General features: G+C 51.3%; 1 protein-coding gene across 4 annotated transcripts in view; it reads right to left on the reverse strand.

Moving 5' to 3' along the window:
* Positions 1 to 931: 931 nt before the first annotated feature.
* Positions 932 to 14,633, reverse strand: part of IGF2BP1 (insulin like growth factor 2 mRNA binding protein 1) — a gene marked incomplete at both ends in the record, with an annotated part of 47,976 nt that continues 34,274 nt past the window's right edge. The window contains 10 exons of one of the 4 annotated variants that reach the window (XM_080713528.1): positions 932 to 1,024; positions 4,302 to 4,415; positions 4,756 to 4,887; positions 5,621 to 5,695; positions 6,879 to 6,995; positions 7,351 to 7,473; positions 8,969 to 9,104; positions 9,735 to 9,857; positions 10,844 to 10,978; positions 11,683 to 11,964. In XM_080713528.1, the coding sequence (XP_080569654.1) occupies positions 932 to 1,024; positions 4,302 to 4,415; positions 4,756 to 4,887; positions 5,621 to 5,695; positions 6,879 to 6,995; positions 7,351 to 7,473; positions 8,969 to 9,104; positions 9,735 to 9,857; positions 10,844 to 10,978; positions 11,683 to 11,964 (1,330 nt within the window). Of the gene's footprint in view, positions 1,025 to 4,301; positions 4,416 to 4,755; positions 4,888 to 5,620; positions 5,696 to 6,878; positions 6,999 to 7,350; positions 7,474 to 8,968; positions 9,105 to 9,734; positions 9,858 to 10,843; positions 10,979 to 11,682; positions 11,965 to 14,633 lie in introns of all 4 variants that reach the window. The other 3 variants (XM_080713527.1, XM_080713529.1, XM_080713530.1) reach the window with 3 other exon arrangements.

Raw genomic sequence — 14,633 nt, forward strand, 5'->3', positions numbered from 1 at the left:
TAAAATAGACTTAAAAAAAAATATATATGAAATCCGCCTGAGAATGGTGGGAATTGGGAACAGTGGTCAGCCCCCACCCTGTTGAGCATTCAGCGCCACTCACGTGCACCTGGACAGGACGTGGGACCCATAGGGTCAGAGGGACGTGAATATGGTGGGGTAGCCCCAACAGAAGAGGGGCATTTCAATTGTGCCAAATTTTCAAGATGGCGACCCAAAACAGATCAACCATAAGGGGGACTCTTTTGTTTTTTTGGTGCTGGGGATGGAGCGCAGGGCCTCTGCCCCTGAGCCGCATCCCCTACCCCAAGGGCACTCCTTTTAAACGTGGATTACTACATATTCCATCATCTTTTCCCCCGCCTCTCCCTTCTCTTTATCCTTGCTGTTTCTATGGTCTGATTAGGGAGAGTGGAATTAAACTATAGATGAGGAGGGGTCTTCTCCAGTCAATACAGTAAACAAGGCAATACGTTAGTTCTCATTTTTCTCCAGTAGCAGTAAAGATAGAAAGAGTGGTGTCAGAGGCATGAGAACAGAGGCATTTTTAATCAATAAATCAAGTAGCGGGGAAGAAGGGGAGAGAGAACCTGGGGTCAAAGAAACAAACCTTGGAAGGTTTTTAAAAACCCGAAGGAAATTTTACTTCTCTTCCCCACTAGGGTCTGACCCACCCTCTTGGTAGGGTCTGGAGAACTTCCTCAAACAATCCACGTTTAAAAAAGCGCCCTGAGCTAGATTTCAAGGTTGGGCCGATTGGTCCAGGTCCGGGAGATCAGGGTTCCTCACTGCAACATCTCAAGCAGGTGGGCAAACCTGATCTCCAGCCCCGCCCGGGGTCCCCGATTCCCACTCATTCTCAGGTCTGCAGGGAGAGCCAGCTCTTGGCTCTGCCCGCTGTCCTGGAGTCCACGGGGCTGGAAGGGGCTGATCACTTCCTCCGTGCTTGCGCCTGGTTGCTCTGCCCCTTCTGGTACTGCTGCTTAACTTGGGCCAGGATGTCTCGAATCTTCCGCTGAGCCATCTGCAGGAGCAAGAATATGGGAGTGAAGACCTCCAGAGAGAGGGTCCAGAGGCAGGTGCAGAGAGAATGGCCCCCTGGGAAGACTGAGGGTCTGGGTGGCCCTGAATTTCTGTCTCTTCTGTGCCCACGTAGGAGCGGCACTGGGGGCTTTCTACCTCTGAGCTATATCCTCAGCCCTATTTTTCCTTCCTTATTTGAAATAGGGTCTCGCTACGTTGATCAAAGTCTCACCAGTTGCTGAAGCTGTCTTTGACCCTGCAATCCTCCTGTCTCAGCCTCCCCGACACTGGAATTACAAGCATCACCATGCCTGGGTCCACACAGGCTCCCTGAGCATCCACTGGGTAATACCTCAAGTAAGTGGGCTGGAGGTGGGCAGGGGAGCCCGGAAAGGAAGGAGGAATAGCATACACCCATTCATCAGAACTTTGTGTGGTACTGGGAAGGTTAAACCCTAGAGTGATCTACCCCTTAGCTACACCCCAGTCCAGTTTTAATTATTATTATTATTATTATTATTTTTTGCGGGCCTGGGGATGGAACCCCGGGGGCATTTGACCTCTGAGCTACACCCCCTGCCCTATTTTTTATTCTGAAACAGGGTCTCACTGAGTTGCAGAGGGCCTCACTGAGTAGCTGAGGCTGTCCGTGAACCGCGATCCTCCTGTCTCAGCCTCCTGAATGCTGGGATTACAAGTGTGCGCCACCACGCCCGGCTTCCAGTTTTATTTATTTTTTAATTTTTTTGGTGGTACTGGGGTTCCTCGAAACCCTTCTACCTCCGGGCTACGCTCCCAGACGCATTATTTCTTTATATATACTTTTTTATTTGGAAACAGGGTCTCTTAAGCGAGCACGGCTGGCTTCAAACCTGCGCAATCCTCCTGTCTCCGCCTCCCAAGTGAGGGGATTACAAGTGTGCGCCACCACGCCCTGCATCCAGTTTTATTTTGAAACAGGGTCTTGCTTACTTGTTGAGACTGGCCTGGAACCTTCGATTCTCTTACCTCTGTCTCATGAGTACTGAAATTACAGGCATGTGCTGCTGCTCCTCCTCAGATTTTTTTGTGTATAGCACTAGAGATTAAACTTGGGGCATTCTACCTCTGAGCTACATCCCCAGCCCAATTTCACTTATTTATTTATTTATTTATTTATTTATTTATTGGTAGTACTGTGGGGGTGGAACCCAGGGGCTTTCTACCTCTGGGCTACATCCCCAGCCCAATTTCATTTATTTATTTATTTATTTATTTATTTATTTATTTATTTATTGGTAGTACTGTGGGGGTGGAACCCAGGGGCATTCTACCTCTGACCTACATCCCCAGCCCAATTTCATTTATTTATTTATTTATTTATTTATTTATTGGTAGTACTGTGGGGGTGGAACTCAGGGGCTTTCTACCTCTGGGCTACACCCCAGCCCTATTTTATAATTTATTTGGAAACAGGGTGTCACTGAGAGCCTAAGTAGCTGAGGCTGGCTCTGAACCTATGCGATCCTCCTGTCTCAGCCTCCCAAGTGCTAGGATTACATGCGTGCGCCACCACGCCCGACTTCATTTTTTATTTTGAAACAGGGTCTTGTTAGGTTTCTGAGAGTCTCGTTAAGCTGCTGAGGCTGGTCTCAAACCTGGATCCCCGTCTCAGCCTCCCAAGTACTGAGACTGCAGGCGCATGCCGTGCCCAGCCTGCCTCAATTTAAAACTTGATAAAGTGACACCTATGTCACTGAACCCGAAACGGAACTCCCAGGACTTCCGGGCAAATGTATATTCCATGCTGTCCCAGAGTCACAAATGAGGAGACCCCCTCACAAATCCAACATGCACAGTACTAAAGAAAGGGGGATTAAGCGCTCAAATGTGGCTGAACAAAAACATGGTTAAATCAGAAACACCGTGAAACAAAAGAAATGCCAAAGGATACTCGCTTTTAACTCTTTATAATAGTTTCTTCACCAAGAATAAAGTTTTATAAGGGGTATCAACTACAAAACATGGGATTTGTGTCAGACATTTATTGGAATATCTCTTCCTTTCCACAACTGAGTGCTTGGTTAAAGAGAAAGCTGGGCTAAGTTGGAGAAACAATGCGGAGATTAGTGTTTATGAGTTAGGACTCCATCCGCCCTGCCTTGAGGGCTTACGTGGCTTTTCCTATAATACCCATTCAGATCAACTGAAACCACTTCAATAGTTATTCAAACTGGGTATGGTGGCTCACACCTACGATCCTGGTATTTGGGGGGCTGAGACAGAGGACTGCAGGTTAGAGGATAGCCTCATCTTAGTTTTAAGAAAATTCCACTAATTGATTCCTTGACTTGTTGAGGCTCAGCAAAAATTGATCCTTGTGTTCCAGGCCTGAGTCTGCCCCGATGCTGGATGGGGCAGGGCGGAAGATGAGTTCTAGGGAGAGGGGAGGGAACAGTCATTCTGGGGTGACTACGTTTGAAATCACACTCCAGGCAAGGTGCTACTACTGTGGTTATTATTCTATGAACAAAACTGGGCACTAGATATACTCACAGACTTCCTCTCATAGCCAGTGCAGAAAAAGGATTAGAGTGGAATTAAGGGCAGACACTTGGGAAACCATTAATATATAATGTGTAGCATATATAACAGGTGTCACCCAGGCATGGTGGTGCGCACCTATAATCCCAATACTTGGGATTACAGCCGAGACAGGAAGATTGCAGTTTGAGGCCAGTCTCAGCAACCTCCCAAGACCCATGGCAACTTAGCTGTGAGACCCTGTTTCAAAATAAAAAATAAAAGCTAGGCTTAGTCCCGATACTTGGGAGGCTGAGAAAGGAGGATTGCAGGTTTGAAAAAAATCTCAGCAAGCAATGCAACTGTCATCAACCTGGGGAGACCCTGCTAGGGTTGTAGCTTGGGGGTAGAATGCAAAAATACAAAAAATAAATAAGTAAATAAGGCAGGGGATGTATCTTGGAGGTAAAATGCCCTTGGGGTTCAGCCTCAATACCACAAAAATATAAATAATTAAGTCTAATAGTTGATTATAATATACATGTCACATGAAACTTGGCAAATTGGTTTTCCTATAGAGTCCAAAAAGGAATAAACACCTCTATAAACACCTGTGTATCTCCCACCCTTGCACCCAAAAGAGGGCTGACTCAGCCACCAGTAGGCCGATCTGGTGAGGCCACAGGACCTGCGCCCGTCACATAGGTCAACCTCTGGAGTTTCCCGTGAGCCCCCATGGCATTCCTGAGATCGAGGGCGGGCTGGACTGTATGTACCTGGCTGGCGTAGAAATGCCCGATGATTTTAACAATGACTTGATCGTTCTCATCTGGGGTCTGGTCTCTTGGCACAACCACTTCAGCTGCTGTTAGGTTCTGCAACTCGTTCACCTGGAGGGGCCAGAGAGGAGCTCAGGGTGCTACTGAGAAGACACAGCCGGGGACCGGGGTGTGTAGAGGCAGAAGTGCTGGCCTAGCACGCACAAGGCCTCAGATCCATCCCTAGCACCCAGGGGAAAATATAAATAAAAGCGCGGGTGGGACTGGAATAAGGGGCAGCAAGTGGGTGATGAGGGGGAAGAGCCAGGCGCTGAGCTTGGCGAATAGAATCAAGTCAACGGGCAAACAGGCCGCCCAGCACTTGAGCACAGGAGGGAGCAGGAGACCAGAACGGAGCTGTTGGGCTTGGACACCGAGGCCCAGAGCCTCGGCCCCAGCCCTTGGGGCTCACCGTTTTGCCGCCTTTGCCGATGACCCGGCCGGCGGCTGAAGCCGGCACACGGATGTGGGTCTCCAGCTTTACTTCCTCCTTGGGGCCAAAGAAGTTCTCCTCTTTGAGTTTGCCGTAAATCCTTCCCTGAGCCTGGGAAGAGAAGGTCACTGTTCAGCGGGCCACAAAGGGCAAGAGTGGCAAACACCATGTACCGCCCGCCCCTCCATCCAACCCATCCTTTCCTGGCCTACAGGCACAGCCCACCCAAGAACATCGCCTGCGGCAGGTGGCGTGAAAGGCCCAGCTGAGCGGCCTGTCAACAGCCCCCCCCCCCCGGCTCCTCTGCAGCCCCGGGGACCTTGGGAGCCTATGAGGAGTTAGGAGTAACTGAGTAACCACTTCCCAGAGGAACAGAGATCAGCTACAGGCCTGTGGGGACTGGGATGCTAGCCACCAAGGCCCTGAATGCCCTCATGCAGAAGGCAGCACTGTCCACACTCCCCAAGGGTCTAGAGAAAGCCCTCCCAGCTCTCTACGTCCACTTGGTCAGGTTAAGCTGTGACCCCTGGGCATCTGACCAGAGGTTCAAGAACCTAAGGATGTGGTGGGGCTGTGAAGGTCAGAAGGGAATCTGGGATCGAATGCAAAGACCTCCAGCTCCGTTCTTTCCCCTCTTGCTGTGTGGACCGTCGGGAAGCGAAGAGGGGAATGGCCGTCAACAGAAATTAAGTTCGATGCCACTTTGAAAGCAGCTTTGTAGCTGGGGACCCTGCAGAAAAGGCTGAAAGATGTGACAGGCGTCTGACAGGTAACAGAAGCTGTCTGGGAAGTTCCCAGCTTGAAAAAATTAACCAGCCTGAAAAAAAACAATACTGATGGAAACCTTGAATTGGGCCTCTGGGGGTCCGGTGATGATGACCATTCGAACTTTGGAGTCCGGTGTTTCGGGCGGAGCAATCTACAAAGCAAACAGCTGGTCAATGAGGGCCTGGCACTCCAAACCCTTCCACCGCACGCACTCCCACCGCCTAGTCTGAGGACAGGGGAGGAAAGAACAAAGACCCCAAAGCCCGAGTCACAGCCGTTGAGGGCACAGGTGGTCACAGGTGGTCGGAGACGGCTGCATTTCCTCAGTAGGGCCTCTGGCACCTCCCCACACCTGATCCTGGGGGGCAGGGAGTCTGCACTTCTCTTGGAGATCACAGCTTTCCCAAAGCTTTTGTGTGCTTGGGGAGTGGGGGGCGCTGACTGAGGATTGAACCTGGAGGCGTTCCACCTCGAGCTCGCCCCCAGCCCTATTTTTTCTTTATTTTGCAACAGGGTCTCACTAAGTTGTGGAGGGCCTAAGTAGCTGAGGCTGACCCCCAATCCTTCTATCTCAGCCTCCCAAGTACTGGGATGACAGGGTGTGCCTCCACGCCTGACTTCTTTGGAGATAAATAAAACACTTGGATTTAGGTTGGTGAAATTTAGTGGTACCTTTGATAAGAGGATGTGAAAGCTCTACCTGACGGGGCTGGGGTGCTTGTGTGGGGCCGTGGCAAGACCCAGTGCCCCGGAGGGAAGGAGCCAAAAGCTTGAGTGTGATGTAGGCTTCTACACAATTTTTTTTTTTTTTTTTGGTGTTACTGGGGTTCCTGGAAGCCCTTCTACCTAAGGGCTACACTCCCAGACCTATTTTATATTCTTTTTTTCTTTGGAAACAGGGTCTCTTAAGCCAGCGCAGCTGGCTTCGAACCTGCAAGATACTCCTGTCTCCACCTCCCAAGCACGGGGATTACAAGCATTCACCACCACGCCTGTCTACACAAGTTTTGATGGATGTGATGAGCAAACTGGACCCGGGGGAAGCAGAAGACAACTGAAGCTCACTGCATGTTCCTGCGGGGACTAGGGGTGAGGAGCCAGCCACACACGCAGATCAGGTGGGGCTGGGGCTGGAATCCAAAGCGTCTGATGCAGGACCCTAGCTCTTTCCACACTGCAGTCCTGCCTCCTACTCAAACCCATGAGCACTGTGGGCCACAGAGGGCCTAGTAAGCTGTGAGTTAGGGAAGGCCCTGAACTCAGAGACAGAATCCTCCAAAGCACATGGAAATCTGGAGCAAAGGCCCCAGGAGGTAGAAAAGCCCCAGAGTCACCTTGATGGAGGCGCTGGCGAACCTCGAGAGCTGCTTGATGTGCTGGCCCTTCTTGCCGATGATGGCTCCCACTGCCTGGGCGGGAATGAACACCTGGACCATCTCCTGTTCTGGAGCCTGCTGCGGAACACAGGACTCCTTAACCAAGGCCCAAGGCCCAAGACCCTTCCACTCGCCCGCCTTGCGGCCTTCAAGAAGGTACCAGCACCCAAAGGTGCCCTTGCAGGCCCTTTAGTTCCTCAGCTCAGGAAGGCTAAAGTGAGGAGGCCCCACAAGAGAGCAAGGGCCGCCAGCTCCCAGACAGCAGGCCCTGCGGTTAGCGTCTGCAGTCAGAGCCATGGGCCAGGAGCAACGCAGAGGGCCGTCCAAGATCCCTTCCCTCTGAGCACTGGACTCCTATGGGGAGTTGGGTTCCTCCAGGGAGGTCACTCACGAGACTAAGGGTCCCCTTGTGGTACAACCTTCCACTTACCATAAAGGAGCTGTAGGGAGCGGCCCCCGTGACGCTGCTGGGAGGCGGTGGGACAGCGCTGGACGAGGCTGGGAAGAGACCTACCGCAGCGAGGTTGAGGCCGGGGATCAGGTGAGATTGCAGCTGGAGAAGAAAGGCGAGGACGCATTCAGCTCTACCGGACAGGGCTGGGGCACTTGGTGTGTGGCCCTGGCAGAAGGCCGAATGCACCCGGAGGAAGGGGGCCAAAGCTTGAGTATGAGAGCAGGCTTCTGCACAAAAGCCTGTCTGACCTTAGCTTTTTTTTTTTTTTTTTTTTTTTTTGCAGTACTGAGGATGGAATCCAGTGAAATTCTGCCTTTGAGCTACACCCCCAGCCTTATTCTGTATTCTTTATTTTGAAACAGGATCTCACTGAGTTGCAAAGGGCCTCACTAAGTAGCTGAGGCTGTCCAAGAACCGCAATCCTCCTGTCTCAGCTTTCCAAATGCTGGGATTACAAGCGTGCGCTACCATACCCGGCTGACTGATGTGATGGGCAAACTGGACCAAGAGCTGGCACTTCCAACCAGAAAGAGCCAACGGGCTGTGGATGGCAGAGCCCCTGCCCCTGGCTGTTCTCTTTCACTCTAGTGAAGACAGAACAGACTCAGCCAGGGAATGTGAGGCCCTCGTTGAGAGCAGGAGGCCGAGCTCCGCTTGACTGAGGTTCTGGTCCTTTTGGGATACACACACACACACACACACACACACACACACACACACACCACTCTTACTCTCCTTAAAAAAAAAAAAGATGAAAATTACAGACCCTCTCTCCACTAAAGCGCACATCATCATAAACTTTACAGGATGGTCACATTGATGTGAAAAGGGAGAATCATTTAGAAGCTCACAGCTCTCAAGCCTCAGATTGAATGTCAATTCTAGGAGTCTACGAAACCCACCACTGGACCCCCACCGCCATTTCAGAGCCAGATGAAAAGCCCAGGTGATTAAATGTGGTTCTTGAGCCAGAAGCACTGGTGCACGCCTGTTATCCCACTTGCAAGCCTCAGACACAGAAGATTGCAGGTTCAAGGCCAGCCTTGGCAATTTAGGGAGACCCTATTTCAAAACTAAAAATAAGCCGGGCGTGGTGGCACACGGCGTGGTGGCACACGCTTGTAATCCCCGCTCTTAAGAAGTGGAGACAGAAGGATCGCACAGGTTCAGAGCCAGCCTCGCTGGCTTAAGAGACCCTGTTTCCAAATAAAAAATAGGTCTGGGAGTATAGCCCGGAGGTAGAAAGGCTTCCAGGAACCCCAGTACCAAAAAAAAAAAAAAAACCACTAAAAATAAAAAGGGCTGGGATAGTGTAGCTTAGAGGTAGAATACCCTTGGCTCAATCCCTAGTACCATCAAAAAAACAGCCCATTTCTGGGGCTGAGGTGTTAGTCAGTGATAGAATGCTTCCGTAGGCTCCATGGAGCCATGGGTTTGAGCCGCAGCATTGCAAAAACAAAACATTCCAGGAGTTGATGTCCAAAATCACAGAGCGCTGCTCCGAGGCCAGGGCAGCACAGGCACAGGTGCCCAGCCGCCTGGCCTCGGTGGCAGTCTCTCAGGGAAGGGTGCACAGAAGGGCGGGGAGACTCACGCTCATGGCGGCCACGTCATTCTCATAGGCCTCGCGGACTTTCTTCATGATCTCCTGCTCCGCCCTGCAGCAGTTCTCGATGGCCCCCTTCACAGTGATGGTTCTCTCTGGGTTGTACAGGGTGAGGTCCTGCAGCCTGGTAAAAGAGCAGAGCCATGGAATGCTTTTACTGGCAGCCCAAAAGCAGGCCCTGGCTGGGAGCGAGGCCCAGAAACCACCGAGTGCCGGGTCCCCCATTTCTACATCTATGGGCTATCTGTCTATCTTCTGGCAAATGACTCTCTCCAGCCTTCAGGGGGAGGTGCAAGGAGACGGGAATGCCCAGCCAACAGCCCTCCCCCTGGACAGCTGGTCACCAGCAAACGGGGAGGAGGCTTATGCCTAAGGGTCCTCAATGGCTCAAAGGAACAGGCTAGTCTCTGCTGACAGGCAGGCTGCCTGCGCACAAGCTGGCCCAACCCTTTACTGGTTTTTTAGAGCCAGGCAGACATCACATCCGTGAGATGTGCAGCAAGAGCGTAACGTGGAGGGAATCGCAGAGGCTGCCCCCGCCCCCCAGGACATGTGACAGTGGGGACGAGAGACCTCCAGCCGGTTCTCAAGTAAGGAAAGTGCACTTTGCCCATTTTGTATTATTTTTATGAGAAACAGCACCCAACATAAAGGGAAGATATTGAGGCTCAAAGGTGAAATGGCGCCGCCCCAGGAACCATGCAGGGAGCTCACGCCCCCATAAGCAGGGCCCCCCGGCAGTGGCCTTCCTTACGAGGAAATGGTGATTTTCGTCTCTGTGTCCTGCTCCACCTTCTTCAGGTTACGCCCTTCCTTGCCGATGAGACGCCCCACGAAGTTATTGTGGGCCAGGATCTTGAGGGGGACCTCGTCAGCCCTGGGGAGAAAGGAGGGGAAGAGCTCCTTTCAATGGCGGCCACTGTGCCACCCCCGGCATGGGGTTCCGAGGACAAACCACAGGATAAAAGGGTTAGAAGATCCTAAAAACTAGCAGGTCAATGATTGCTTATGAATAGAGAAATGAGGGGAGGGGAGACAGCGGAGGAGCAAGCACACTGGGAGGAAGGCTTTATCGTAACAGCGATCCCAGTTTCATTGGGCACTGTGTGTGTGTGTATACCCAGCACTATACCTGGCTTATGTATACTTTTAACATACACATACGTATATAAAACTCATAAAACGGTTTACTTTTAAAATGCGTGTAAGCCAGGCGTGGTGGCACAAGCTTGTAATTCTAGCATTTGGGAGACTGAGACAAGAGGATCCAGGCTTACAGCCTGCCTCGGGTACTTAGGGAGGCCCTTTGCAACTCAGTGAGACCCTGTTGCAAAATAAAGAATTAAAAATAAATAAATAGGACCGGATGTGGTGGTGCACACTCCCAGCATTTGGGAGGCTGAGACAGGAGAATAGAGGTAATCTTAGACAGCCTCAGCTAATAGTGAGGCCCTTTGCAACTCAGTGAGACCCTGTTTCAAAATAAATAAAAAATAGGGCTGGAAGTGGAGCTCAGAGGTAGAATGCCCCTGGGTTCCATCCTCAGTACCCAAAAATAATAAAATAGTAATAATAATAATAATAAACTAGGGCCAGGAGTATAACTCGAAGATAGAATGCCCCAGGCATGATGGCATACACCTATAATCCCAGTACTTAGGAAGGCTGAGACAGGAGGAGCAGAGGTACAAGGCCAGCCGCAGCAACTTAAAGACACTTTAGCAATTCAACAAGACCCTGTTTCACACATAATATGCAATAAACTCAGGCTTGGGGTGTAACCCAGAGCTAAAGAGCCTCTGGTCCGCTCACCCAGCGGCACCACAAGAGCAGCAGCCCGCGGGCCCCGCGGCGCATCCTTACGTTTTGGTATCCTTTGCCTCCTTGTGCATGATCTCCAAGATCATCTTACAGGCGGAGGAGCAGCCTTCAGGGGTCGAGTGGACGCTGATGGCCTTCTCAGCTGCGCCCGCGTTCTCCTTTCTATGCACGTCAATCCTGAGGACCAAGAGGACAAAGCCAGTTAGTCGTCCCCGGGGACAGTGCTGGCCTCCCGACCTCTCATTGGTCAAAGGCAGAACCGCTCTTCTTGGAAAGAGGCTAGTGCCGGGCAGTGCAGAGAAGGCAGGGTGGGGTGTGGCCAGGCTGTCACTCTGGCTCAGTTTTTGGCAATGGTGGCTGAGGCCTGGAAGGTCCTCTACCACAGATGGGGTGTGGGGTGGTCACCACGTCAATGCGCTACAGCTGCACTTTCCCTCCAATCCTACGTAACAACTAAACAAACAATAATAATGTGACCGGTTCTTTTCCACAGGGCACACTGGTCAGCTACGAATGAGAAAAGGGGTGGGCATGCTGGAACGAGACAGTCATGACCTCAGACAGAAGGCCCTGACGCTGGCCCGCACTACATGGCTGCTAAGCATTCTTGAAGGCAACTGGATCCAAGATGGAGTTGGGTTGTTACTTTCTATGGAGTTTATGGAATCATAGCACCCTTCTTACTAATGACAATAATGGTGCACCCCAGGTACTTCTCCCAACTGTATCTGCCCACCCCTTCCCAGGAGGTGGGAACTGGAAGCAGCGACCCCAGAATATCCAAGCAACATTTCCGAAGAGGAAAACAATGTTGACACCCACAGGGTGCTCCCAGGAGGCAGCTTCCTCCACCCGGCTCGCTCCCCAAAGCCAGGACTCACTTGGACTGGGTCTGTTTGGTGATGTTGCGGATGGTGGCGCCTTCCTTGCCGATGATGGCGCCCACATACTGGGTGGGCACTAGGAGCCGGAGGGGGATGTCTACCTGCTGCTGCTTGGCTGGCGCCCCTGCGGCCACAGGCGAGCCCTGGCGGGGCTGACCCCGGGAGCCAAAACCCCCTCGGCGCCCGTTTTCCGGGCCCTGAGCTATCTGCTCGTCCGGAATGTAGGAAACCTTCAGGGCGTGATTCTCCAGCTGGTGACCATTCAGCTTCATGATGGCTCTGGGGACAGAGGGAGAGTCCAGGGTCACTCCAATCTATACCAATCACATCAGGTGTTCTCCTGGTGCAAAGCACTCTACCGATTTACAGGTTGGACCACCACCTACCAACTAGAGAACCTTCCAGTCCCACGGTATAAGACAAAAAAGAAAAAAATATAGTGATTCCTATGGTTGCAATTTCCTTTCACAAAGGAAATTGGCTTCCGGTCCAATGGGGTGCTCCTGGGCTGAAGAAGAGCACCAAGGCGTACATCTAGAAGAAGCCACAGGCTCGCGGAAGGCAGCACAGACCCCAAGTGCTCCAGGGAGCAGACTCGCGCTTTCTGGCCGGGGACTCGCACCGAGGGGCCTGAAGCCCAACACTACTAGAATATGATTTGTAGATGATGAGGCCAAGAGATTGGCGTTTATGTTTGAAAATTCAAATGTGTGAATCCTGCCCTGAAATATCTTACAGAGATGTGAAGCAAAGATGCTCTGCAGAGTTAGTGAACGCCGCTAGCCTGTGTAGTAAGCGCTTCATGACCTTGTCTAGACCTAAGTCTCATCAGCCGCAAAGAGGGAAGTAGAGGGAAGTCGAGGCCTGCCTTGCACATCTGACTGGCAGCTACGACGTGTGGGTCTGTGGCTCTAAATGAGTTGGACTGTGTGCGCATTAGTACAAGGTCAGTGTCCAAATCCACCTATTTGCACGTGGACGTCGAATTGCCTGGCACCATTTGTTGTAAAGAATACTTCTAGAAGGGCACAGACAGGCTTATTATCACAGTAGTTGGGAGGCTGAGACAAGAGGATGGCCAGCCTCAGCTTAATGAGACTGTTTGAAAAATATAGAATAAAAAATAAGCCGGACGTAGTGGCGCACGCTTGTAATCCCAGCATACGGGAGGCTGAGAAAGGAGGATCTCGGGGTTCGCGGACAGCCTCAGCTATTTATGAGGCCCTCCGCAACTTAGTGAGACCCTGTTTCAAAATAAAGAATATAGGGCAGGGGGTGTAGTTCGGAGGTCGAATCCCTGTGGGCTCCATCCCCAGACCCGCAAAAAAAATAAATAAATAAAAATTAAAAATAGGCTGGGAATGTAGCTTAGAGGTAAAATGCCCCTTGGTTCAACCCCCAGTACTGCCAATTAATAAATAAAGATTACTCAAGGGCCGGGCGTGGCGGTGCACACTTATAATCCCCGCACTTGGGAGGCAGAGACAGGAGGATCACGCAGATTCGAAGCCAGCGGTGCTGGCATAAGAAACCCTGTTTCCGCCAGGCGTGGTGGCGCACGCTTGTAATCCCTGCGCTTGGGAGGCAGAGACAGGAGGATCGCGCAGGTTCAAAGCCAGCCGCGCGCGCTGGCTTAGGAGACCCTGTTCCCAAATAGGTCTGGGAATGTAGCCCGGAGGTAGAAGGGCTTCCAGGAACCCCAGTACCACCAAAAAAAAAAAAAAAAAAAAAAAAACCTTGTTTCCAAATAAAAATATAAAATAGGTCTGGGAGTGTAGCCCGGAGGTAGAAGGACTTCCAGGAACCTCAGTACCACACACACACACGCGCGCGCGCGCGTGCGTGCACGCGCGTTTACTCAATGTCCACAGAGGCCATAGGAACGTCTATAAAGTCCTGAGCCCAGCCCAGGAGGAGGCAACAAGTCAAAACAGCAAGAAAACTATCCAAGGAAGCCGGGCAGGGTGACACACACTGGAAATCCCAGCGCTTGGGAGGCTGAGACAGGAGGATTGAGGTTCCCAGACAACCTCAGCTACTCAGAGAGATCTTTACCAACTCGGTGAAACCTTGTTTCAAAATAAGGAATAAAAAATAGGGCTGGGAGCTGGGCATAATCTCAGCACTTGGGAGGCTGAGACAGGAGGATCGCACAGGTTCAGTCAGGCTCTCAGCAACTCAGTTGAGACCCCGTTTCCAAATAAAGTATAAAATAGGTCTGGGAGTATAGCCCGGAGGTAGAAAAGCCCCTGGATTCCACCCCCAGTACCACCAAAAAAAAAAAAAAGGAAAAGGAAAAAAGAAAACCATTCAAGGCAAAGCCCTGTTACTGGGTCCAATACAGATATAAACAGACAGTGCCCAAAATGTGTGGCCTGTCTGTGATCAGTGGGTCAGAGGCACAAGTGCTCAGCCAAATGGCTAAGGAGCTAGAAACTGTGGTTGTGGCAGGACTAAAAGGACCCACATCAAAGCTTCCACAGGGCAGGAAATGCAGTGAGGTCTCTGGCTGGCATCACATTTAAAGAATCCTTTTTGAAGCCCTCTGTTCCCCTCAGTTGTCACTAGGTGGCGCCATCAACACAAAAAAGGACCCTGCATCTCTGGGGCAATCAAAGCACTTTTCTCCCCATCTTCCCACCTTCCCCTGGGGAGAGCTTGAATCCCTTCCTCTCCTGTATTTTTGCTATCAATATTCTGCAGAATTTTTAAGCCTTTGGGATTCCTGAAATACAAGAAATGAAAGATATACACTCTAGCCGGGCATGGTGGTGCACGCTTGTAATCCCAGCATTCGGGAGGCTGAGACCGGAGGATCGTGGTCAGCCTCAGCTACTTAGTGAGGCCCTCTGCAACTCAGTGAGACCCGGTTTCAAAATAAAGAATAAAAAATAGGGCAGGGGGTGTAGCCCGGAGGTCGAATGTCCCTGGGTTCCATCCCCAGACCC

The sequence above is a fragment of the Muscardinus avellanarius genome (assembly GCF_963383645.1).
Source record: "Muscardinus avellanarius genome assembly, chromosome: 16".
Classification (NCBI taxonomy): Eukaryota; Metazoa; Chordata; class Mammalia; order Rodentia; family Gliridae; genus Muscardinus; species Muscardinus avellanarius.